The following is a 25,797-nucleotide window of genomic DNA, read 5'->3' as shown; positions in this document are numbered from 1 at the left end:
AAAAATAATAATAAAACCCCCCCCCCCCATGGACAGTTTTCTTTGTATGAAGTCTGTTCTTTCATATTTCTGTAAAGCTGTAAAACTTTCCTGCGATCATTCTTCTTCCTTTCCTTGTCAAACTTCAGATTTATTTGCCTATTAATTACCTGTGGTAAGCTTTGGTGAGAAAGTCCGGAAGATCAGCCAAAGAAACTCAAAAGTACAGTCCTTGAACACCTCATGGTAGTAGAGTGCGTCTCGCCTACGCAGGACTTAGGCATCGTTTTTGATGACTTTGATGTCTTGAGAACTTCCAACAAAGTTTTTGTAATTTTTTAAATAATTAAATTCTATCTTCAGTCTCTAAATTTAGTTTCTTAATTATTGTAATTACTTTTCTTTGTTGTGTCTGAAAGTAAAGGCAAAAACCTTTGTTGGCTAAAAACTTTCCATGACTGACAGGAGATCTTGAAAGTTCCAATGATCAGTTGATTCATGGATGAATTGATCAAGAGATAAATAATTAGCAGCAGTTCTGATAACTCTAATAAGCATGCAAATGCAACAAAAAAATGTCCATCAAATATGAAAATTTCTTCTCGCCACTTCATTTTTCAGGACACTGAGATATATTTGGTTTCCAGACGAGATGTTTGATGTCACCAAGAAACGTTTGATGGACATAATTATCGCAGGTAATCAAAAACAAAATAGCAGAAGACAGGAATAGCTAATGAGAATATTCTTATTTTCAGCCCTGCAAACACGTTCCGGGAGAAAAGCTTACCCTCTGAAATGTGAGTAAACCTTTACAAAGCAAAATATAGTTAAGTCTTAGAGTTGTTGTTATATAGACAATTAAAAAAGAGAAAAAAAACCCCACCATCATCTCGTTTGGAATTACCTGCCGCCGACGCTCGATCTGATTTTATGCAGGCTTTTTAATTACTCTGCTTTCTTGATGTGAAAGTCCTTTTGACAAATAAGTACGATGTTGCATTAAAAAAAACATGTCTTCTATTCTTTGGGGAGTCAAATTAAACCAAAAATCGGTTTATTTGACTCAACCACATTCAGACATTCTCCCTCTGCCGAGCAACAGCTACGTGGGCGTCGCCGAAAGGACCCATTAGAATCTCCAAACCTGTCAGAAACTGCAGAGAAACTGGACTTGATTTTTTTTTTTTTGTATTTTTCACTCATCTAAAAATACCACATGTAGCGAGGAGTGCAGACGGCACAGCGTGATGTAGTGCATGTGTCACCCGGTGGTTATTTAAGAGACCGGCGTCAACGCGCTGATATACGATGCTAGCTATGCATCAGCCAGCTCCGACTGCACGCAGTAGGCTTTCATTATAATTAGCTGTGAACCGTAGCGCCGCCGGGGAAGTGTTTTGTCGGGTCATTTGCGTCTGTTCCCAGAGATGATCAGCTCTACTTTACATGGCATTGTGTCAATTAAAGTGCATCATATGAGGTTGCCTGCTTGCAGAAAGCCGCGTGCGCGACTAGATGGAAAAATATGTAAAAGCCCTGCTGTGAATTTTAGCGCCGCTTCCAAAACTGTCAAAGTGTACGGATTTCAACGCGTGATAATCGCTTCTTTTTTTCTTTTTTTTAAAGATTTTGTCCAAAAAATTTGAGATTAGATGCTGAAACGAACTTTTTAAAAAGGTGAAAAACTTTTAGCTGCAAATGTCGAGATGACGTCACCGCTGTGCCTCCGCCCCCACACAGACGCAGCTTCAGGTGTGTCTCCGCTGTGGGAAATCATTAAACGGAAAAGAGGAACGCCGGGTCCAGCAGAGAGGAAATGCACGAAGCCATTTGACAGCACTGAGCATTAATAATGGATGAGGAGGCCTATGCTTCTGTTTGACCTCTGTGTCGGCGAAATAACATGCATAAATAAACAAATATGACCTGACAATACGTCCCCCGTCCCCCCACATATGGATTCTGCATGTTAATTCCTTAGACAAGGGGAAAACATACGGCACCTTTAACCTGCTTCTGTTACATATGTCGAATATAATTAGAGCAGAATTAGAATAATAACCTCATGACGGAAGACGTTGCATCTGATTACACGAGGAACAATGTGCTGAATTCGCCCACGCGGCGCCGACTGCGCAGGCGTCGTATCGGACCGTCGTGTCGATGAGGAGTCTGAGCCAGAAGGCAAAGGTCCCAAAAAAAGCAAAACTACTCTCGTGACTTTTTGATTCCCGGATCGGTTGATTTGTGCAAAAAAAAAATTGTATCAGTGAAGCAGCAGCAAAAAAAAAATCGATTTTGCTAAATGATCAACTTTTTTGAGGCATGATATGGATCCACTCAATGAAAACACATCGTGAAACTTGCTCTAAGGGTTTCATGGGCTAATACAGACATGAAGATTTAACTTTTTTGCTAAAGAATCAATCGAGACAGCAGCGTTTATGAGACATTTATCCAGTTACTGGCGCTGTTTTAGTTACACCATCAGTTCGGGAAAGCGCGCGCACGGCCGCGCGGGCCTGGCTGCGATTTGTCGGGGTCGTGACACCGCGTTGGACAAACTTCTCCAGACGCTTCGGCTCTTGGCCCTCCGGGGCTCTTCGGCAGCGATGTGCTGCTCACCCCGGCGCTGTCTGCGCTACTCCGGGCAGCGCCGCAGTGACAGGGACAACATATTGGTTCTCCCTCAAGTGGCAGGCGGAATCAAAGATGACTCGCTATTGACAGCGAGATTCGAAAATGTCATGGATGGAGCGCGGCTTCCAAACCCTTCCACGTTGTGCGGAGCTTTGGGAAAGTTCCGTGCCGCCTCATCGCGACGGGGTCAGTCATGCAAGGATTTCAATGTTGTTATTTTGCTTTTTCAACCACTTTCATCATCCTAAGTTCCAATTTGCATATATATATATATGAGCCTTTTTACGGACTTATTATTCATTGTGAGCAAGTTAAACACAACCTGATGGAAATGAGGTAAATCCAACACGAGGCAGACGCTGCTGAAGCAGAGGAATTGATTTCAGCGTGAACTAATGATGAGGAAATGCATTGCGGGAGAGGAATGAACCCTGAATCTCAACTGTCATCCTGGAAAGGCTGCATTTCCGTCTCCACTTCTCCTGCTTCCCATCCCATCCCATCCTGCAGCGTGAGCGTTGCCAGCAAAGGAACATTCAGCTCTTCTAACCCTGAAGCACGAGCCCACATCAAACGGCGGCGGAACTGCACACTCATAACTCTGATGCAATCGTATTCGTTGAAGTTCTGTGGTTCAGCGTTCCCTCGCCGTCTGCGGAATACTTCAGAGCAACGAGTGTGCAGCGTTCCCCTGCCAGAGCTGCGTAGCGTAACCGCAGCGAAAGCACGTCCTTGTCGGCGACGTTTTGGCCTCCGCACGTTTTTGGACGCCGCTTTTTCCGACTTCTACGGAAAAAGCACAAGAAGAAAGCTGCGTACAATAAAACGGCTGGCGCTGAATGAGTTAACCTGAGCTGACTATTGCTAGCGTGCTTAAAGGCAGGTCCACGCTTATCTTTCATTGCCGTCCCGTCACCGAGGACTCACGGCTCCGTGTCTAAATATGTCCCTCTGCTGGAGGAGCCTCGCGGGCTCATCACAAATCCGCTTCACGCTCGAGCTATGACTTTTACCAAAAGGCCACCTTCCATAAATGTCAGGCTCCAAACATTGGTAAACAGGTTTAGCTCTGATCAAATTCCAGAGGGGCGACATACACATGGCGAGGCTGCAGGATTACCGCCGTCTCACATCGGAAACGCCACATTAAACAAATGGATCGTTTCCCACTGGCGGAGTCGGTATTTATTCCCATCATCGAGGAGGCCTGCCCTTTCCCTTCACGTCACGCTCATCCGGACGCCCCCCTAGCCCCCCCCCCCCCCCCTCATCACCGCACGCCATCGCTGACGAGGACTTGTTTCGTCGCGGTATGGAAACGCAGCTCTGGAAGAGGAGGCTGCTCCGGAATATCCCACAGGAATGTTGATCCGTGGAACTTAGAATGAAGAGATTGCATCAGAGTCACGAGCGTGCAGTCCCCCCACTGTTTGATGTGTGCGGGTGAAATTTCCTTTAGTTAAAAATCCAGTGAAAAAAACCCTCAAACCCCCCCAAAGCCAACGGGACACCCCAGAAAGACACAGCGGTCCAATGAAGCCATCGCTGGTCCTCCAGACTGAGTGATTTATGGGTAATTACTTGCCGGTTATTGTCCTCCTGATCCACATTTCCAATATAGGGACCGTTCAATGCCCTTGTCGGCCGTCGGCCGCGAGCTGTTGTGACTGAGGAGAGATTATTGACGCCGTCGCCTTCGCACGGTCCTCCTCCGAGCGTCTGAGGACGCTTCGCCGAACAGGATTATAATCAAAATACGGCACATCAAACTCGATCGAAAGCCTGTTTTCTGCACCGAGCGTCTTTGGAAAGACGAGTAAACGAACAAAAGCATTTCTGCTTCGGCGTCAGCGCTGAAAAAAATACGTGAATGAGATGAAAAACAGTGTTTGTCACAAGTTAAACGCTGGCGATGTGCTGGATTAATTTCTCGTTTGTTTGAAGACAGGGATTATTTGTTAGCATTAGCATTCCCTTTCAGGATTGCCCTAGCAAAGGCGTAAAAAAAATAAAAACAACAACATTATTTTATCAGTCAAACAAGAAGAGCTTTGTGTAGATTCATATGTTTGAATCCGCCCCCGTCCTTCTTTATTGGACCCTTCCACTTCCTGTGTTGAACTCACCCGTGATTGGACGAATGAAGCCTCATTTTGTATACAGGCCATCGTAGCTGCAGTTGTTTCATTGGCATCTTAACATACAGAGTCGCCTGGATTCCGCTGCGTTACCGTGGAGATATGATCCTCATTACAGCCTCCAGTTTTAACAAAGCGCCGCCGCCTTTTTCATGGGACGCCCAACGAGGGAGGGGGGGGGGGGGGGAGCGGCCGCAAGACAGATGGAACGCAGCCACTTTGGAGAGGCTTGTCGTTTTTTTGTTGGCAGAGGGTAGTCTTTTAAAGTTGCACAGTAACTTTACACAGGAAGTGGACCGCTGTTAGCGAGCCCGCTAATCACAAGGGAGAAGTGTTGGCGGCTTCACCCGACACAGCTGGCGCCGTGGCGGTAACGGCGGCTGTGAAGTCGCTCTTCGGTGGCGTTTTGACCCGAGGATGGAAACGCGCCGGTCCCTTTCTGAACATCCTGCGCTTTGATATCGTTTCTGCCTTCCTGGACGGTGTTTGAATCGTTTGTACAAAACTTTAAGTTGCTCCAGATGACAGAATCTTTTTAAAGAGACGGTTGTGCTCAGTGGGACTCGGGAGAGAATCGATTCAAAGAGATTCGCACCGGAGGGAAGGAGCGGACGCGTCGGCGCTATATTGTTGTCGCAGCGCAGAACCCCCAACAGAACCGACACACGGAACCGTTGCCAAACGTCCGAACCTTTGTTAGCATCGTTCAGTAGGCTATTGGGTCTATTGCCGCTTCGTCTGCATGAACAAAGTCATCATTCCTTTAATGTGGACTCGCTTTAGCTTGTTGTTGTTGTTTTTTTTTTGCTTTAAACTTGTGCACCGGACTCCCGGCCTCTTCCTGCTGCGTTGGAGACCTCTTACAAATCTCTGGTTAATCTAGTTACAGATCATAATCCAGATCTGGGAGCTTAAGATCCAGATTTGGGAGAGGCCCGGGACGTTTTAATACGCAGCTGAGATAACACAGATTTATCCTTTCAACTAATGATAAAACACATCAAAGCCTGATCGACAGGCTCTGACCTCACGTTTGTCAACGCCGCCAAACTGCTTCCCGGTGGGGGTGGGGGGGGGTGGGGGGGTGTCTTTATTGAGCAGACAGAGTGTTAACAGCTGTTTTTGAGGATGATATCTTGTATTGACATGAACTCAAATGGAAATAGATTTCTGTCCTCGCTGTTCACGTCTCCATTTAGATCGGGGCCCATCAATCGGCTCATTCTCGCCGGTGCTCACATGAAAGCTAACGGCGCCGCACACGACGCCATCTGAAAAGCCTTTTTGTGTGTGTGTGAGAAAACAGCTTTGATTCTGTCACCCATGATGCTTTGAAAGGGGCGCCTATTCCTGTCTTCCTCTGTGATGAAGGGCATCTGAGCGCCGCAGACGCACAATAAGAAATGAAGCCAACGCTCACCCTGATTGCTCGTGTGATTTCTGCCATTGATGTGGATGACAAACGGGCACGGTGGCGCCAGACAAGGCAGAGGGGGCGCCAGATTGAAAGGCTCGCCTGAACATCTTTAATTAATATGTCCGTGTCAAGGGGAGGGGGGGGGGGTCCGGACTCTGTCGCGATGTGCTTGGATAAATCAGGAAGTCTGAAATCTTTGCGTCCGGATGTGCAGCTTCACCGTCTGCATGGGATGTGGAGTGTTTTTCGCAGTGCGCTGATGCTAGGCTATGTGTAGCGCTCACACTGGAGCCGACGCCTCCTCAACATCAGGAAGTAAATCCCTGATGCTCTTATTGGCTGTCGTGAATTTGCTCAGCAAAGGCCTTTTTTTTTTAACCCCCGATAGGTTTCATTTTGGCCATTTCTAATTCCACGTACGTCCACAAACAAAATCAAGTTGAGGATTGTTTCAGGCGGCCATTTTTTATTATTATTTATTAGACGCCTCGCTACGATTTCAGTCTTAATTACAAGATCTTGTTTTCTGTCTATGCAGGAAGAATAATAATTCAAATAGATTCTGACTAATTGATTCGAGATGTCTGCAATGAAATCATCACGTTGATTCATGCGTTGCTACGCCGACCGGAGTCGCATCGTGGGGCTTCACAATGCATCCGAGTCGTCCAAACTTTCATTTGAGACAACTCTAATGACTTTTTGACTACGAATTAATGATTGAGCTGAATGGAAAATCTAATTAGAGAAATTATGACCAGGAGAACCAGACACGGTGTCCAAATAGCACCAATTAAATTCCCCGTGCAGCTGAATTCCCATTTCGGGTTTGTAATTACAGATCTTGAATTGGAGTTTTCACTACTGTATACACGGCGTGAGCATTTATGATCTGTAATCGGGATACCGCCAGAGGAGATGTGAGGTTTTGTATCGTGGCTATATCAGACAAAATATTCCAAATCGGCCAAGATCCACAGGTAATATATCAATCAGGCTGCGTTCATTCAAGTCCTTTGATACAAATGCACGTAAGCGTCATTGTTTTCCCTGTGATCTTGACAAAAATGGACTAAAAGGCCCATTTTTGTGAAAATCCACTCTCGCTCTCTCTACATTGAAGCAGCGCTATTATCTCTCGCCCGTTACGACTCAGCCGGCGGGCGCAGACAGGAGCCGCCGCGGCATGATGCTGACAGAGTGCATAAATGGCATTCGGAATTGTTGGAAAATCCTTCCTGACTTTGATTGAAAGCCGATTCTCTTATGTGAACAGTCACGGCATCAGAGGGAGAGCGCTGAACCCCCCCCCATCCCCGCTGAAGGCTGCCTCCCTGCATTTTCATGCTCATCCTCTGAAGAGAAGCTCTCCGCACCCGGCTTCGTACCTGCTGTCAAGCCATCACACGTCTATTTGTGTAGATTCAGCCGTCTGTTAGGCGGACTTTTGGAAATCGCTTATTCAGAACAGAAATGAGATTTATTGAATTTAATTTTCATTTTGTTTTCATGGTTCTAAACCGAGATCAGGACTTAGCCGTTCTTCCCTATAGAGAATAAACTGTTTAAAATTATACTATTTCTACTAAAGCTTCTTTTTTTTTTTAATCTTGTAGATTATTTTCTCATATTTGAAAGTATTTTTTTTCCTGATCAGCAACACCACCATGAACTTTTAAACTGTTCCTCGCTGCAAACTATCTGCCCATTTGCTTTCGTAGGTGGTGCAAAACTTAGCATAGCAGACGCCGCCGTCGTCTGCAGCAGTGACAAGAGTCTCCAAAATGTGTTAACGTGACAAACATGACAGTTTAAACAGGAAAACATTTTCCTCCATCTGCACGGAATCTTTGCGTGCTTTAAAATATTTCCATCCGAGGAAGTAAAAAGGAGTCAGAAAATGCTAAACTTATTAAATCTCTTAATTTACCTCACAAATAACTTCATGCTTCTGCAAATAACAAACGGCTGCAGTGACTCACACGGAGCTTAACTACAATAAACATCTTTTGTGTCGCTCAGGTGCGTCCTTACGGAATAAATGACTCGGTTAGCGTCACGCTTAAATAAAAAAAAGGTGTCAAAGTGCCTTTCAAAATAAAAGTCAAGCAAACTGCAGACTTTGTCGAAGGATTTGAAAAGAATGAAAGAAAAACAAAGCTTTGAAGAACATAAGATAAGAATAATAAGAAGGAGCAGTAATAAAATCGTATAACAAAAGGAGGATGAGGAGATTTATTGAGGATGTCTTGTGTGGCAGCTAATAGCTTCTCCATGGTGATGCCGATTCTCCACCTCCCAACCCGGAATGATCGAGGAGCGGCGCCACGGCTACTCACCAGAGTGAACGGATAGAAAGCCAAGCACGGCGAGAGCTCATGTCGGCGACAGCTGCGCCGAGGCCCCCGTCTGCGTATTTAGATTAGTTTTTTTTCCGACACAGAATAACCAATCCTCAAACCATCTGTCTGTATCTGAGCTTCATGCATGTTTCGTTCTAAGATCCTGACCCCAGAAACACGGCTGATATCCAGCATCAGTTCAGTTCAGATGGGTAACGATGGACGTTGTTGACGCAGTGGGACGGGTTGTAATGTGGAACCGATGTGGGCTCAACCTCATCAGCGTGAGACCTTTAGTGTTTTTTGGTTGCTTGGGCTGCCCCCGCTATTCGAGCCGCTCTGTGAAATATCTGGAGGGCGCCTGCTGATGAAGGGCTCTTGAGCAGGATCAGCTCCGGCTGTTTTGGCGCACCGGATCCGGTATTGCTCACAGGTTGCCCGTAGGTGCGGGCCTTTGTTATCCGTTCTGGATTGTGCACAGGCTGCTGAATAGCAGAGATCATCATCTCCTTAAGAAAGACACAAATACGAAGCTCGAAACGTGCATGCTGGGGGGGGGGGGGGGGGGGGGGCACTTTTACTTTTAGTTTGTTTTTTCCTTTTTAACTCCAGGCCTCTAGTTTTCCGAGCCAAACGGGCGCAAAAGAGGAATAAAATGGAACTGGGAGTTTTTGTGCAGCAGTGAATGAGACAAAAATGGAAATTCAAGTGCTCGAACCATTTGAGTAGATTGTGCAGCAGTTCTGTCGATAGGACGAGCTTGAATCGGTGAGTTGTAAGGCGTTCTTTTGCCCCCACCCCCGGCCTCCCTTGCTACAAGGTAAACAAGCAAACACAAAGCTAACAGGCTGCCATCCGGAGAACCGCCTGCATACAAAGTAATGATAAGTGTCAGCACTGATTTTCAGGAGGGTTTGTGTTCGGATCCCACCCCTCCTTCACCAAATCCCCGGGAGTGCCTTTGAGCCACGCCGCCGCCGCATCGTGCGCCGGCGCCACCGCTCGCCTTGAGGGTCGCAAGGAAAGTAATTATTGAAGAGTCTTTACATTTATTTTTTTTGCAAGAGAAGCAACTGCGGCGCCCGGTAAAAGTAATCAGAGTTGAAACTTCAAATACCGCCTGCAAATGAGAAGCGACTGTTTTAAAACAGGGCGAAGATTAATGAGAGAGAAAAGTATTTGACCAGCCGATACTTTTAATAAGCGCCGCCAAGATATGCATATTTAATGTCTTAGTCGGCGCTGGGAGATTTAGCGGTGGAACAGCTGGTCGCTACGCCATCCTGTCGGATAGATAGTAGCAAATGAAGCAAGACAAAGAGTTCAGGGAAGAGAGCAGAGTGTGTTTGACCTCTGACCGGGTTTGCAGGCTCTGTGGCCCGTCGCTTTTTTGTTTTTTGTTGTTTGCCCTTCTCGTCCATGGCATTTACTGGAAACAAACTTTCACGGACGGCTACCTCCAGATTAAATGTTGACTCTTCCACGGCTGACAATTTACCTCAAGTTTGCTCCTGACAGCAGGAGATGGTGAATAAACACTGCGAGCTCCATAAGAGAGGTGGGGGTGGGGGGGGGGTGCATGCTGAGCCTTGAGGACACAACCGATGCAATCATTATGCCGCTAATGCAGCATCCATCAGCGGGCTGATGGATTCCATTAATAAAAGACCTTTGGTGTCGTATACTCTGTTCAGCATGTACTCCTTCAGTGCGACCAATATAATATCGACCTAATCATTGCCCCCCCCCCCCCGCGGTGCTGATGCAGAACCCGAAAGGCCATTGTTATTTATCTCATAATGAGATGTTGACATTTACAAATAAATTGAAGGAAGAGTTCGAGCAGCACTTCTGTGTGAGTGTGTATATAACATTTATATATATATATATATATATATAAGATAAAATACTTTTTTATTAAATGTAAGGATATTCTAAATCCTGTAGCCTCATAGACTTTAGTGTGTAGAGAGCGAGCTGTTATTTAGCGTGGTTCTCTCGACAGGGGATCAAACAGTGGTGGGAAAAACAGAGAAGCTCTCCGGGACCCAAATGTCACATCGTCCCAGACGTGTCGGAGAAATTGGATTTACATTAGCGCCCACCCCGGCGAAGGGTACGGAGGTAGTTAAACAGCAAAGGGTGGAGGAAATTCACCTTGAAATGTAAAGGATTCTTGTCTGTCATGGGCAGCGGCGCCTCCTCGGCGCCACCTCAGTTCAGGAGCGGTAATTCGGCCGCCTGGAGAAAACACGCCGGCCTGACAAGGAGATTCCGACATTGTTTTCATCCGACTCCCGGAAGAGTTCATCAGCTTGAAAGCAATGCAGGGAAACTGCTGCACCCATTGGAGTTCGGCTTACATGGGTTTGATAGCTCGATTAATGTGGTTGTTGTATCGACCCTGAAGTTTGCAGAAGGGTTTCTATTTCAGCAGAGGACGCTACGCTGCGTTCTCTTTATCTTATCAGACAAAGAGCGGAGAATAGAACGCGAGCCTCGGAAAGGAGGAGCGTCGCATACATTTTGTTAATTCTACTTTCCTTTCAGAAAATATTTGCTTTCAGATAAAAGAAAAGGGGATTTATTTTTCATTTTAAAATACAAAAGCGTAAATTGAAGTTTCTGTTTTGGATAAGGACAAATGAAATGACTACAAAACAGAAACAATAAAGTCCAGATGTGGTTATCTGGCTTCAAAATAAAAGCACCAAATACACAACATTCAGCGTTCTGATTGCAGCTCTCCACTGCACTCCTCTACAATGGCGTCCTGTTGGCTCCATCAGGCATCGTGTTTGAAACGACACAAACGACGGCCGGCGGTTGCAGCGCTAAAGAACTCGAGAGCCGCTCTAAGATTGCAATGTTCACGCTCCGCTTTAAACTTTATGGAGCCCATTTGTCGCAGTGCAATAGGCTAAATTGAGCTCGCCTTGGGAGAGGGGAAGGGTACTTTATTTTTTTTTTAACAGACCGACATCCATCTGTCTACTCCACCTGGTCTTTCCTGATTTTATTGGTTTGGTGGCAACAACATTCACAACACTTGGGAAGATTGAGCGCTCGCTCCGTTGAGGTGTTGATATTACGCGTCCAAAATAAGAGTTCAGTCTCGACAGTTTCAACGGCAACTAGCGAGAAAAGAAAGTCAGTGAAACGCGGCGACAGCTCGCTCTGCCTGCTTTGCAGTTAATTGAGGTGTTTTGTCATGCGGGAGGTGACGGATTAAAGACGGGCGATCTCTGCTCTGCTAAATGTTGACAGCTGAGAATGGTCTGCCCGCCCGCCTTTGAATAACAACAGCGGCCTTCCCTTAAGATATATGGCTATGTCGTCTGCGATCCCTCTGATGTTCGGCACATCGAAGCGGTTGATGGCCATCAGACAGTTGTCACTTCAAACGGGATCGTCCGAGGTCGGATACTCGCGTCAACTCTTCTTTTTTTTTTTTTTAAGTCTCCTTCAAGGATATCTTCCTTTGAGGAGGGGTCTTAAAAATCACGTCTTGTTCTTTTGAGACTAAAGCGCGAGCGCGCGCAGACGGTTAATGCAGGTACGAAAAGTCGTTTGTCTGATTTCGGTGTCAACCCAGAACGTCTTTTTACGAAACATCTAATAATATCCGAGCCAATTCCATCACCGTAGCCTTGGCGCTTTGAACCGGGAGAGATTGGAAGTCGTGAGCTGAACCATTATTTGGCTCGGCACTAATTTTAGAGAACAATGGTTTACACAGACATTAAAAATGACTAATCTAACAGAGTACTTTTCCGTATATGACCTCAGCTCAGGCTATTAATTCCCAGATGAAGAGAAACCTGTAGGATCCATTTCTGTCAGGAGTAGACGGTGAACTCGGAGCCGCATTTTGTATTTAAATGCTCCGTTCTGTTGAATATTCCAGCCTTCATTCTCCAAATGCCACGAAATACAGATGTGTCAGTGAGAGAGTGCAGAGAGGACATCTCATCTTCTAAACCGTCTGCGCTCCTCTTGTTAAAAAAATTATGAAAAGCAGCACAACATGAAAAAGTCCAGCTTTCCTGCATTTGGATATCGGATCCTTCAGCCGGGCCAAATGAGAATCAGGCCACCTACCGAGAAGGTTCTCCGCTGGGGCAGAGTTATTTTTCCGTAAAATAGATTTCCAGACAGAAAGCGAGCGAAAAATACAAATTCAGTCGCGCGCCACCCTTTCATTGATTCAATAATAGCTCCTTTCCGCGTGATGAGCTACTTATTGTTGCAGATTTTGATTGAAAATTCCTAGTTTAATCATTTTTAATGACCATTACTTTGGTAACCGGCGGTGGCTTCGCTCTTAGCGGAGCCATTCCAATCCATTATTTTAAGCAAATTGCAAATCACGATGGGACCGTGTCGCATAATTAATTCATGCGCAAATGGCGCCCGCTTTGATCCTCTGATCTGATTCGCATTTTTATGCAGTAAACATGATGTGTGTTCACCCCGTGTGTTTGCCACGTGTCTTTTGGGCTCAAACGTCAAACCATAAACTGAATATTTAATGTGATATTTACAAATTTTAATACTCTCGATTATGAGATACTTACAAATTGCACTAAATACTGCCCAATTTCAATTCCAGTTTAATCAATTTATCCCTGAATGCATAATGTAAAGTCTCATCTTCATGCCATTATTATTATTGAATAATTACTATGGTACCCCATTGGGTTTGAGGCCCTCCCAATCGAACATCAGCGCTAATGTTTTCTCTTCTTATTAAAAGATTATCCGCTTTCCATTACGGCCATCTTCATCCCGATGTTCCCATTTCCTTCTTTTCTGCCAACAGCTCCATTCAGATGTGGACAAAGGAGACGGAAAGGTGAAGTATGTGTTATCCGGCGAAGGTTCCAGCTCCATCTTCACCATTGATGAGAACACGGGAGACATCCACGCCACAAAGCGCCTTGATCGAGAGGCGCAGGCCTACTACACCCTTCAAGCTCAAGCTGTGGACCGACTCACCAATTTGCCCGTGGAGCCCATGTCTCAATTTGTGGTCAAGGTCCAGGACATAAACGACAATGAGCCGAAGTTTCTGGATGGGCCGTACTTAGCGGGGGTACCAGAGATGTCACCCTTAGGTAAGCCTCCCTGCTTGTCTAAAAAAAAAGAAATAAATACATCACAGCATCTATCCTTTAACAAAAGTCTTGAAAAGAGATGCGCTGGCTGGACTGCCATTTATAAAACCATTCTACTAATTAAAAACTTCTACTTCTATATTTCTGTTATCCGTTTGAATTATGATCCCGGTGGGGGTCGTCATATCGAACTCCGTGTTTTTTTAAAGGGCTGCTTCTTCCTCTATGAATAGGTCACGCACAAGTGCAAAATGTTAGAAGATGCAAATGAGCCACGGCGACATGCGTCACAGGTGCATGAAGGAGAGAAAGTGACCTCTTTTCTGATTAACTTTGATATATGTGTGCTCTTTATATGGAAATTAACATGTCACTCAAAGTATCCCATCACTTCACCAAAGCTGCTCTCGGTTATTGTTGTTGTGTTTTCGTTATTAATTGTCCAGTTTACCATCTAATGTAGACTTTTTGGTTTTCGGGAAATATGTCGTACTGACCCTAAATTGCTGTCAATTAAGTTTGACTGAATTTATTGTGATCTGATGTTGTGCCGTCATTTACATATTTATCACCGCACATATGGCAGCACAGACGTCAAAGCGTAGCAATGGTGATGAAGAAAGTAAACTCCAGCAAACTTCAGGTCTGAATCAGACTTAAGAAGGCCAAAGGCCTTTCAGGTTTGCATTAGCAAGTGCAAACAGAAGCCAATGCTAACAGGAACCGCCGCCAAAAGAAGCCGGAGCTAATAGAAAGGATTGCTAACAGAAAGCAGTGCTAAATGAAGCCAGTGCTAACAGGAAGCAGTGTCAAAAGAAGACAGAGCTAATAGGAACCATTGCTAACAGGAAACAGTGCTAAAAGGGGCCAGTGCTCAAAGGAGTCAGCGCTAACGAGGGCCAGTGCTAACTGAACCTTGAGCTAATAGAAGTCAGTAATAACAGCTTTAAACGTCTCTGAAAATACATTTCATGATGCCAGAAAAGAAGTCATTTGCAGTTTTCACTTGGTTTAAAAATACTAAGACAACTAAATATTAGACAAGTTCAAAGAATTAAAATTTGATTTATTTTCTCAGATGGTTTTTTGATGTTAACCCCGAACCTCAGTTCAATGCAATCACATAATACATTCTCAAGATCAAAAATGGGTCATATAATTTATTTATTTTCTTTTTTTTTATGTCTAAAGTGATTATAAATGTGGTTTAATTTGTTTTGCTGTTCATTCTGCAGCTTGTATCATTATTCATTATCAGACTGAGAAGCAGCAATCGGTCCACTCTCAAGCTTTTAAAGACTAGAAATGGAGGTTTGAGTTAAATTTCCAATCTCTGCTTGTTCTAAAATGAAACATGTCTTTATTTTACTTCCTCCTTGAGTCAGTGAACTGATCATTCTGTTTATTATACTATAAACTCATTCTGGTAGCCGTCTTGTTAAATCTGATGGTATTTCTTCTACCGAAGTCAAAAATCTGTGTCTTTGATTTTATCCACAAACTATTTAACTCGAGAACACGACAAACTAATTGTAAGTGAAACAGACTAAATCGCCCAAACAGCGTTATGAGAAGTACTTCAACGCTTCATAGCGTGGCTGAGTTGATATTTAGTGCTTTAAATGTCAGGGTTTTACTGAAAATGAAAAAGACTTTCTAACGCCAGTGATCTCTGAGAACTCGAAAGCCAGACGAGATGCTGGCATCCTCTCAATCGCGTGGGGCGCCATGACGATGGGGATATAAAAGAAAAGAAAGGTGTCTGTGGCTTTCTGGAGCCACCGGAGTGAAAATGGAAATGTCAGCAGGAGCGGTGGGAGCCGCTCCGGTGTGGAAGCTGCGCTTTGCTTAGCGCACTACACAGGCACGCAGATCTCCGAAGGATTACACAGGCTGTCGACGGGGGGTACAGAACTCCGGCTTAAGGAACCAGAGGATTAGACTACAGGCGTTCCGAGTCTTGTGTCCTAACCCGAGATAAGACGGCAACTCGGAGGAGGAATGCGTTCACACCGCCGACGCCGGGACTCGGGGGTCACCGTTACGCCTTTATTTACCCGCCAGATGCCGCAAAGGTCTCCGTTAAACATTGAGAGAGGAACAGGAGGCCGACACGGCGGTTAAATATATCTTCTAAAAGCAACAGCGCAATAAAGAACAGGGAAGAACCGAGCACCCCTCTCGTCCTCAATAACTCTGTCATAGATGTCTTTAAATCATTAATGGCGCCGCACTCCTGACGAATGGGTTCAATTTAGGGGAAATCATGAATTAAAGTAATTAGAGGCTATGCCCCCCCCCCGCCGAGGATCTACCGGAGGCTTTTGTCTTAATCGCGACGAGAGAGCGCCATGACAGTTGGAGGTGGGACGGTCGGACGCCTCGGCGCAGCCGGCTGATGGCTCATTACCAGCGTAGAGAATGTAATGTCAACCCAAGGCCGCGGCTCCAGAATGTACGACTCAGCACCCGGCCGTCATTGTGCCCGTCTAATTCACGAGCGTGGAGCTCAAGGATGGGAGCGTCGTTTGATGATTCTGGTTCCATTTGCATCCTCTTTGATCTGCGTCATCGCTGAAGCTTCGCTGTCGCGCCGGCTCCACTTTGCATCGCCCGTTCGGGTTGCTCGTAGCGTCGGATGCGGGGCAGCACAGCAGCTCTGTCCCAACTGCTTGCTGTCTTTTTGGATGATGTGATTGTTCATTCGTGACATGTTTACCCCCCTGGGGTCGCCCAGCGTGTTTGACTATGAAATAGTATAATACATTTCAAGTTCACGGAATCATCAGCATCTTAAATATAGGTGAATAAAACTTCCTGTATCTCTGTTCCTGGCCTGTATTTAAAGTTGGTACCAAACTAAACTTCATTATAGTGTTTTTTGATCCGTGTCGTTGCATAATACTAGAAACACATCTAAATCTAACGCAGTCCTTTGACGTCCGCGCTGTTGATGCTACAACATACTTGGATTATTCAGCTGTAACAGTGTGAAGCAGCATAATTGGCCTTATGAAAGTAGTAATTCTGGCAGAGTAGCTGTATCAGATTAAGGCGGACCCAGTAATTGCACCACGAATGTTCTAAACTTCAAACCACACGTACAAGAACAGTAGGTAGTCGGTAACTTTCTTCAGAAGTGCTGTATATAATTTTTTCAGTTTTAAATGAATGTGACTGAAACTCTCTGCAATAACCCCCCCCCACAGACACACACACCTGAAATAGTGGGACGCAGGTGTGAATCCAATCAATCCAATCAACACCAACCTCTCCGAGGCATCGCTCGGCTCGTGCAGAATATTTTTAACACTGAAATGACCTTTGATTTGAATTCTGTAACTCTGCATGCGGAAGACGGCAGTTTGAGTTCCTAAAAAAGTTGGACAAGAAAAGAAGTTGGATGCAATCGTGTATGCGAGCGGGTGGAGAATACCTGTCTCCCCATTCGGATTAAGCGCGCCACATTTGTTTTCATTACCGGCAGATGACAGTTGTTCACCCAGGATGCAAAAAAATAAAAATAAATGATTGGGAAACATGTTTTGCTGCTGCTGGGAATAACTGAAGAAAAAATATATCGCAAAAACATGAACATCGGATTCACCGCGCCAATGAGGATGGGCAATATTTGAAGGGAATCCTGCTGTTACAATATTGTAAGAAAGGAACCTCAAAAACCACCCAGTCCATGTTGTCAGTTTATTTACAGCCTCATCTGGCGAGCGCTGAGAGAAGCGATTTTAACTCTCAACCTGGAATAGAGATTTAGACGTGGCCCGAGTTCTCTTTCATATCGCTGACCTTGCTGTCCTAAACTACCTGTAATATAACCTGTCATGACTAAGAGGTGATGATATAATCTGGGTGTCCTTCTGCGGCGGGATGGCGATAACTTCTCCAGCTTCCGCCATGCTTTATATATATATATATATATATTTTTTTTTTTTGAAACCTCCCTTCTCTTCTATTATATATTGTTCATATTGTTCACATCCAGGGCCAGAGCCTGTTAATTCTGCTTTATGGGCTGCAGGGAAGGGAATCTAATCTTCCAGTTCCACGATCGCTTAATTCTGTAAAAGCCTGTAAAACACATCTCGTTTTTAAAAAGTGGGATTTTTATTAGAGCCTTTGCTTCACAGTAAAACAAGCACTTCCTGCGTGAACCGCATCACGTCATCGAAGCACTTCAAGGATATAATGAAAAGCACATATTTATTATTAAATATAAATATCATTCATTGTGTAGTTGGTGTCCACATTGAGACATAAACGGAATTTGAATTTTTCCAGCAAGATTTTTCAATTCAATTTAATTTTCCTGTCGAATGGTGATCAATTCTTCGCCTGTAAACAATAAGCCGACCCAGCGGGCGCAGCGAGGCTCGCTTATTACGTAATAATCAACCTATTGAAATTTATTTTGTTGCTGATTGTGTTTTCTTTGTGAAGGATCCGAACGCTTTTTGCGCATCACCTTTCCGAGCCGCGTTGTGCCGATGAAAAGAGACGTGTCTTTGTTTGTTCCTCGGAGGAAGAGCGCGACGAGGACAATGCAGCGCTGCATGAAGCAACAGCCGCTGTCAGCAGGGATCACGTTCGAGAGGAGGAACAAATTTCATTCTTGCAAACTGAGAGGAAATTTGGGGCTTCATTTCTTTCAAATTACATTCTAGATAATCCAAGATGTATCCTAGAGTGTAATCAGATTACTCTGCTTCCAATCAGACCTACCTTAGCCTGAGTGTTGGCTGCTTAGCATTGCGGTTGACTGGCATGCACTTTAAATTAGGTTGCTAACTCCAATAGCGCTTCACAGCTAAATTTCCTGAAATGTATTTGACTTTCCTCCATATAGGAAATATATTTAAACACATGTCAAAGTTTATAATACGACTCTTTATTAGCATTTCAGTCTTTTTAAAAATGATTTCTCCAATGCTGCTGCCTTGAAGGAGAGACCAGAAGGCTCACAGTGATTGAACATTTTCATTGGTTAAATAGCTAACTAGAGAGGAACCGACAAATGAGAGAAGAGACCCGCCCATGGTTATGGAGTAACTCGGCTGTTGGCCAATGGGACGAGGGGGAGTTGCGATGCAGATTTTATGTGCAGCAAAAGAGACGGAATATTAAAGCCATCTAATCGTTTGTAGTAAATTTACATTTAAATTAAAGTGAAAATCACCTTTTGAAATCTACTAGTTTTATTAAAAGAGAGATTTTCTTATTAATGTGTCAAAGTGTTAATCTGCCGCCTGGATTGGTTTTGTCTTTTATGATCATCTTATACATCTTAATAATACCTCGAAATGATAATTAGGGGATCTGGTCAAATATTTCTAATCGTGAATGAAATAATACAGAGAAGCCCCTTAATTTAGTTTGAAGCAGTCGTTTTAAATGAGTGTAGAAATTGAGAGAACTCTCTCAATGGTGTGTTTTCACGGCTAAATAAGGATTCATTTGCTGTAATTGCGGTATAGATGCTGTATATAGGTCAACCTGAATGTATTCCAGGCCTAGCTCACCCATTTATGAATAGAATAATTCTGTTGTTTGGGTTAAATGTAGTAAAAACAGAAGTGGAAGTACTTCATGAAACAGTGAGACCTGCCTTCGTCTGCGCGAAAGCGATAAAAGGTTTGCGCAGCATCATAAACAAACAACACATCAGATATGTATGGGCAGTAAAATCTCGTTGCCATGGTAATATTTTCCCTCACCACATATCAAAAGTTTGTGGCCTCTTAATCAGTAGTTGGATGTGTTGCCATCTGTGCACAATAACAACCATTTCATCTAGAGAATTTGAAGAAACGAATATTTAAAAAGTTACAAAAATCTAAAAAAACTACAAATGTTATTTTCTAAAAAAATTCTGCCATACAGTTTTTCATGTGAGAAGTCAAAGTGAGGCATAATTAGTGCGACGCAACAAGGCTCTGTCTGCCCGTGTCATCGCTGGAGGACGAATTCAAAGTCTTTGAATCTTCAAAAACCTAAACAACTTTTTTGACACAAGCGTGACACGAGACGCATAATAATTCACGCCTTTGCCTTTTTCTTTCTTTGTACAACTTAAAAGCGGCGTCGACTTGTAGCAGAGCCCGTTTTGGCTGTTAAATTACTACAAACAGATTGAAGTTCTTGGGAAAATACGCTCTTGGGGGATCTGCGGGATGAAAATGAAGCGATGGCAAAACAACAATGTCTGAAGGCCAGGAACTGCACTTTCATTCCCGCATGGCGTCGCCCCCGACGATGGAAGGTGCAATTTGCTTTCCTACGTCTGAAGCCGAGAGCCTGAATGCAACACATGTCGGATGTTCTTTTGGTGTTGCTGGTGGCAAATTGCCTTTAAATCAGGCGTGTTGTATTAAAAAAAAGACACGCAGCGTGATACAAACCTTAAGTAACAGCAGCCCCGCCTGGAGGAAGACAATGTGATGACTAATGACTAATGAGATTATTTATCGCTTCAGAAGTTGCATATTTTTTATTGCCCCCCCCTTCAAGCGGAGTTGGTCACACAGCCTGTTGATGTAATGACTGTTTCCACATTTAGCTCAGTCTGACATGTTTTCTGGATGTTGCCTTGGAAACTAATGAAGGGCTGTCTGCCCACAGGAACAATGGTAGTGCAAGTGGCAGCCACTGATGCAGACGACCCGACATACGGGAACAGCGCCAGGGTGGTTTACAGCATCGTCCACGGACAGCCCTACTTCTCAGTGGAACCCAAGACAGGTTGGTAAAGGGATGCCGTCCACAGGTATCGCCGCGGTGCGTTCAAGGACGCCACCAGCGAATGGGAACGCCTGACTTTAAAGCGATTGGGTGCCGACGTTGGAGCATTTCGTACAGCAGATATTTGCGTTTTTTATTTATGCACTTTTAAGCTTTCTTTTCCTCAATGAGAAAGGAAGAGTATCAGAAAGGAGTGCAAAACTCGCTAACTATAAAATGTCTAGTTTAACACCAGTATGACACGGTGTAGTGGTTAGCGCTCTTGCCGCGCAGCAAGAATGTACCAGCGATTTAGCGATTGACTATCACTAAAGTTGCCCTGGAAAACGCCCCAAACTTCGGTGCCCCGGATCCCGATAATAAAAACACCAATGACTTTTTATTTTATTTTGTCAAAGCGGTGAGTTTTAAAGAACGCATCTGGCTGCAATAAAACAGCAATCAAACGAGTAAACAGCTACGGCTCAGAAAAGGGAAGGAGCGAAGCGCGGGATAAGCTGTGTGGCGGTTTGTTGACTTGTCGCTGCGGCCGATAGCTGCTTCATTAGCCGCCGCCCTGCCGAGGCTACGCCACTTCATGTGAACTCGTCTGGCGAGGAAGCGGAACAATATCTTATAATATTAGGCTTCATCCCGCACAAGTGCACACATTCTAGTTCTAATTCCCAAACCGCTGAAAGCGCCACCGTGCCTTTGATTGTTCACGCTCTAATCTAGCGGGAGGGAAGCCCGACAACGGGAATGCTACGGTAGCCTGTAAGGTTCGCTGTAAATGCCCAATGAGCCCACCCACCTGAGGAAAATGGGGCATTCAGGATAAATGAGTTTACATCCCAAGAAGGGCATCTTTTACACACACTAAATGAATTCGCTCCTCGTGGATTCTCTCGAGCCTTCAATTCCCTGGAATTCCTCGGAGGATCCAAATCTTTGATTCGTCTTGGAAAATTACAACTTCTCCGGGTAATTAATGCATTAAAACATTGAAGTCTCCTTAATTTGGGCTTCCTGGTGATGATGCAACAAATCCATGAGTGTCAGTAAATGTAATTATTTTTCATCGTTGTCATCATTTAAGATGAAAATGACAGACACTTTAGCTTGAAAGAGCCCCGATCAGTCCAGACGCACTTTAGAAACGTACATTGTGTAAATCCCTCTCTAATTTATGCGTCTTTGTTCCTTAATGAACTGAAACCCTTCCTCCACCAATGTCTGACGCCACGCCGTGTTCACCAGCTAGCTGCTAGCTTCATCTGTCGTTAGCTTGGCTGATGGTTTGAATCCTTATCTCCACCTCGACTTTGAAGCATGGAAAGCCGTTCTCTTGTTCGACAGGGCTAACCTCAACAACAACCTCAAAAGGGAAATCCTGCGGGCTCGCGCCGCCACCGCATCGTTGCTACACGCCTCCCTAGACGTACAGAAGCTGATGATAAATTTCTCTTTAGTGTTTTTTTCTTGAAAAAGTACGAGACACGCCCGTAATTGAGAGAAATATTAGGACGCGTTCACTCGCTTACCTTCGCCTTCATCTTAATTTAGTTACCTTTCAAGAAGAACTACCTTTGGGAAATGAGAATTTATGCTAGTGGATTATGCTTGGCTGGTTTCCTTTAAAAAAAACATAAGCTCCGGCGGTGTCATTAGTTCTTAACACACCACTTACCGACATTTGTATTTATTATTCTGTTTGCGGTTTTTAATATTTTAAAGTGCTGCCTCTTCTGTCGTCGCATTTGTCACGGCCAGTGATCCATTTTCAGATAATGGGTCCCAATTTCTCTTTATTTCTGGAGTAATTAAAAGTCTGATCATGAAGAAAAAAAAGAAAAATCAGATTTTTGTGTCAAGCAGAAAATTCCAAACGAGGCGACGGGAAGAGATTTATTTTGTGTGTCCCCCCCCCCCCCCCCCCCCCTGCCGGGCTGTTTGTCGATCTCTATCAATGTTTGCGAGCTCACCCAAACCCCTCGATGAGTCTCGAGTGAGGCTTTGCGACGCCGATGCCAATTAGAGCGAGAGCAGACATTTACTTAAGTGATGTTCAAACAGCATGTCGGCCCCATAAAGGCCCCATAAAGCCCCCCATAAAGGCCCCCGTTACTCCCGTGTCATGTTTTCCTTCGGAGCCGTTCAGCTCGATGGCCGCAGCTCATTCTTTCACAGGATCCGCCGATGACGTGCTTTTCATTAAGCCAAGTGGAATTTTTAAATGCCAAGGTTGATATTTCAAAAGGCTTTAATGCGTTGCGATCGCAATACTGTGAGCGGTCTGTGTTCTCGCACAGCTACCAATCCCGGGAATCATCCAGCATTCCGGACCAGAGCGCTCCGGATGGCAGACGGTGGTGGTCTTTATGTTTTGTGCTTGTCTGTGGAAGTTTGGGATGAAATTGTCAATCAGAACGCAGAACGTTCTCCTTTAGACCTTCCGTTTCTTCTCTGTTTTAGCGCGGAAGCTCTATTTTTTTATTTTTTTTAATCATATTCTCAATACAGAGCGTCTCACAGAGACACTCTGAGGGCGGTGAGACGCTGCCTTTTAGACGACAGCCCAGGATGCGGCGTTGTGGGTTGACAGTCACGCTTCTCTCTTTGCAAACTGCTAATTAGTCCCATTCGAAGCGCCCGCCCAGGCCATCGCGGAGGGTGACTTTGACAAAGTGCTTGGGCTTGAAATGCACTCTAAGCTCTGCAGCTCCATTCTGCACTAGCGATTACGTGGCGGACGGCTAATAGTCGGGGGGGGGGGGGGGGGGGAGGATGCGTGCGACCCGGCGTTAGGTGGTACCATCTTGGCTCCCTTTCGTCTCTTTTTACTTCTGCTCTTAATCCCAAATTGAATCTACAAGGTGCCCGTTGGGGGGGGGGGGGGGGGGGGGGGAAATAAAGTACTTAATCCTAAATAGCTCAAATAACTTCCGTGCAATTCATAATGTTGGCAAAAAAAAAAAAACATAAGCCGCTGCGCCTAAAGGTGCTCAGTTAATACAGCGCTTTGCAATATGTATTGATTGATAGCTTGTAGTTTAGTTTGAAGGTGACGGCGGAACGGTAATGCCGTTAAGGCCCGCGCTCTAATTGATGGCGAGCTCAAGGAGATCTGAACAGCTGCCTCTAGCGCCGTACACCTTGGCGATACAGCAAAAGTCCTCTAAAGACAATTAGCGCACACATTAGCGCCGCTAAGCATGTGTGCACGCTCGCGCTGCTCAATGGCAGGAGTTGCACGAGCAGAATGTATTTAGCAGGAAAGAAAAGTCCAGGCGCCTGAATGGGAGGATTAATGACAATTTAAGGCGGGTGTTTTAGCTTGCCTCTCAAAGCGACGCGACTATGACACCCGGATTTGACAGGCACTTAGATGTGAGGAGGCCGGGCCGATTGGAGCTTTGCCCCCCCCCTCAGCCTGAGAATCTAATTAAACCGAATGCACTCAATTACAGGGAAAATCCAGGTCTCTGTGTAATCCATATAGCTCACGGTGCCAAACGCCGCCGCCGAGGCTAGCGGAAGACGGATCATACCACGGCGGCACTTCCACGCACCTGCCGTGCTTTTCTTTCCACACGCCTTCGTCGCTCTGCACCAAATCGGTGCTGCGGCGGCGGCGACTGCACGAAATCGAGAACATTATAGCTGAAGGCTGGCTATAAATCTGGCTGCCTCCCGTGATATTGGGTGGGAGATGCGATTCTTCAATCCCAATATCACAAACACAGCTCACACACCTGGTCGCAGAGGAATATATGCTTCTATTCAACCGAATGGATGTTTTTCAGCGCAAGATGTTGACTACAGCGCTTGATAACGGAGCCCTTTCCACCCTCGCGGGTCGCCGCGGCGATCCGTGATTGGAGCACGATGCCTCGGTGTCACTCGGTAATAAACGACCCGAGCTGGAGGCTTTATTCCCCGTTTGCACGGCCTGTTTCTTTGTGTTATGGGATCCATTCCTCGTAAGTGGACGGCCGGAGGCTTCAGAGACTCACATATCGCACCCTTCATGTTTAAGTGTTCATCACCTTCATCACCTCTCATAGCTGCATGCAAAGCCAGAGGGTTCCTCCAAAGTCTGCACTTCTTATTCTCCCCCCCCCCCCCCGCCGACACACCCGAGACAAATGTCAAGTATCTGAGCGCTAGCAGGGAGCACGGCCCACCCGTCTGCCCGCCAGTGGTGTGGAGACAGCTAGATAAATGCACGGCGAGAAGGAGTCTGGCTCGCACCGGGGGCGGCGAGTCGCAGCACAATGCGAGGCCGTGCCACGATAGCGACAGGAGGATTTTAATCATCTCCTCTCCCCAGGAATGACGCTGGCGCTGCACGGGGTAACAGCGATAGAAAGCGAGGGGGGGGGAGCTGGCACCGAGCAGACAAACAACAGCCTTGCAACATCGCCGTGTGGATTAGCGGTGTCGCTCTGTGTGCTCCTTTCTTTCTTTTTTCGTGCTGGAATCAGGATTCATTGCATCACGAACCACAGCAAACGTCTCTCCGGGTCCACGCTGATATTAAATACGTTTATCAATCGCATGTGAGGCCTATCGGGAGTTTCCTTCGCTTTGCTGCCGCAGCTCGGTCCACCTTTCAGCAGCCGTCCGTCCCATTGTCCGGCGTGCTCCTCAGCCGCGCTACTGTTTAAAAGGCGCCTCTCTCAGGTGTGGACTCGAGCGCTTTGTCCCAACGGCGACGCCCGTGTGAAGTGGAGAACAGAAAGCTATAGGCTTTGTTTGTGTCTGGCGAGCAGACCTGAAGTAACCTTTCAGAGACAAGCCAGAAAACAGGGATTGCCGGTGTCACGGCGGCAGGAGAGCGGTGGCGCCGCTCTTTAATTGGCTGGAAATAAGCAACGGTGATGAATGCGTGGATGGAGCACAGACGGAAGGACATGAATGCCCACGAAAGCGCAGATGGACGCCTGAATCCCGAACATTAAAAGCGGAATCTTTGAAAAGTCCTGAATCTTTGAAACGTCCCCTTCAGTCTTAACTGAAGGGGAGAAATGCTGCGTTTCTCCAGCGCCGTACGACAGTGACCCCCCCCCCCCCCCCCCCCCGTCGGCTGTTTGATGCAGAGCACACATGGCATGTTCTGCACAAGATTATTGCTTTATTGACCAGCCTCATCCCACTGTAAGCTCACCGGCAGGGACTTTCTGAGGAAAGAGGTGGACGAGACGGGATCATTTAGCCAACTGAGCCATTTAGTTAGAGCAGCCAATAACGGGTTTTTAGCCGGAGGGACAGTTGATGACGTTAATAAAAGACGGCAGAGGGAGAGAAAATTAGGCACTTAATGGAATTGTTTATTTCCAAGTGCAACCATGGTCAAAAGGCTTCTTCGTTTCCTCGTGAAGTCTTTCATCTCGCCTTTCTTCGGTTGTTTGTCCTTCGTTCCTTTT

The 25,797-nt window shown here is 45.6% G+C and overlaps 1 protein-coding gene across 1 annotated transcript in view; it reads left to right on the top strand.

The window, feature by feature from the left end:
* Window positions 1-25,797, top strand: part of LOC137903839 (cadherin-7-like) — a 58,863-nt gene that overhangs the window by 8,436 nt on the left and 24,630 nt on the right. The window contains exons 2-3 of the mRNA XM_068747998.1: window positions 13,342-13,636; window positions 20,270-20,389. Coding sequence (XP_068604099.1) covers window positions 13,342-13,636; window positions 20,270-20,389 — 415 coding nt within the window. The remainder of the gene's footprint in view (window positions 1-13,341; window positions 13,637-20,269; window positions 20,390-25,797) is intronic.

This window comes from Brachionichthys hirsutus, chromosome 14 (genome assembly GCF_040956055.1).
Source record: "Brachionichthys hirsutus isolate HB-005 chromosome 14, CSIRO-AGI_Bhir_v1, whole genome shotgun sequence".
NCBI lineage: Eukaryota > Metazoa > Chordata > Actinopteri > Lophiiformes > Brachionichthyidae > Brachionichthys > Brachionichthys hirsutus.
This window is presented reverse-complemented; position numbering and strand designations above follow the sequence as displayed.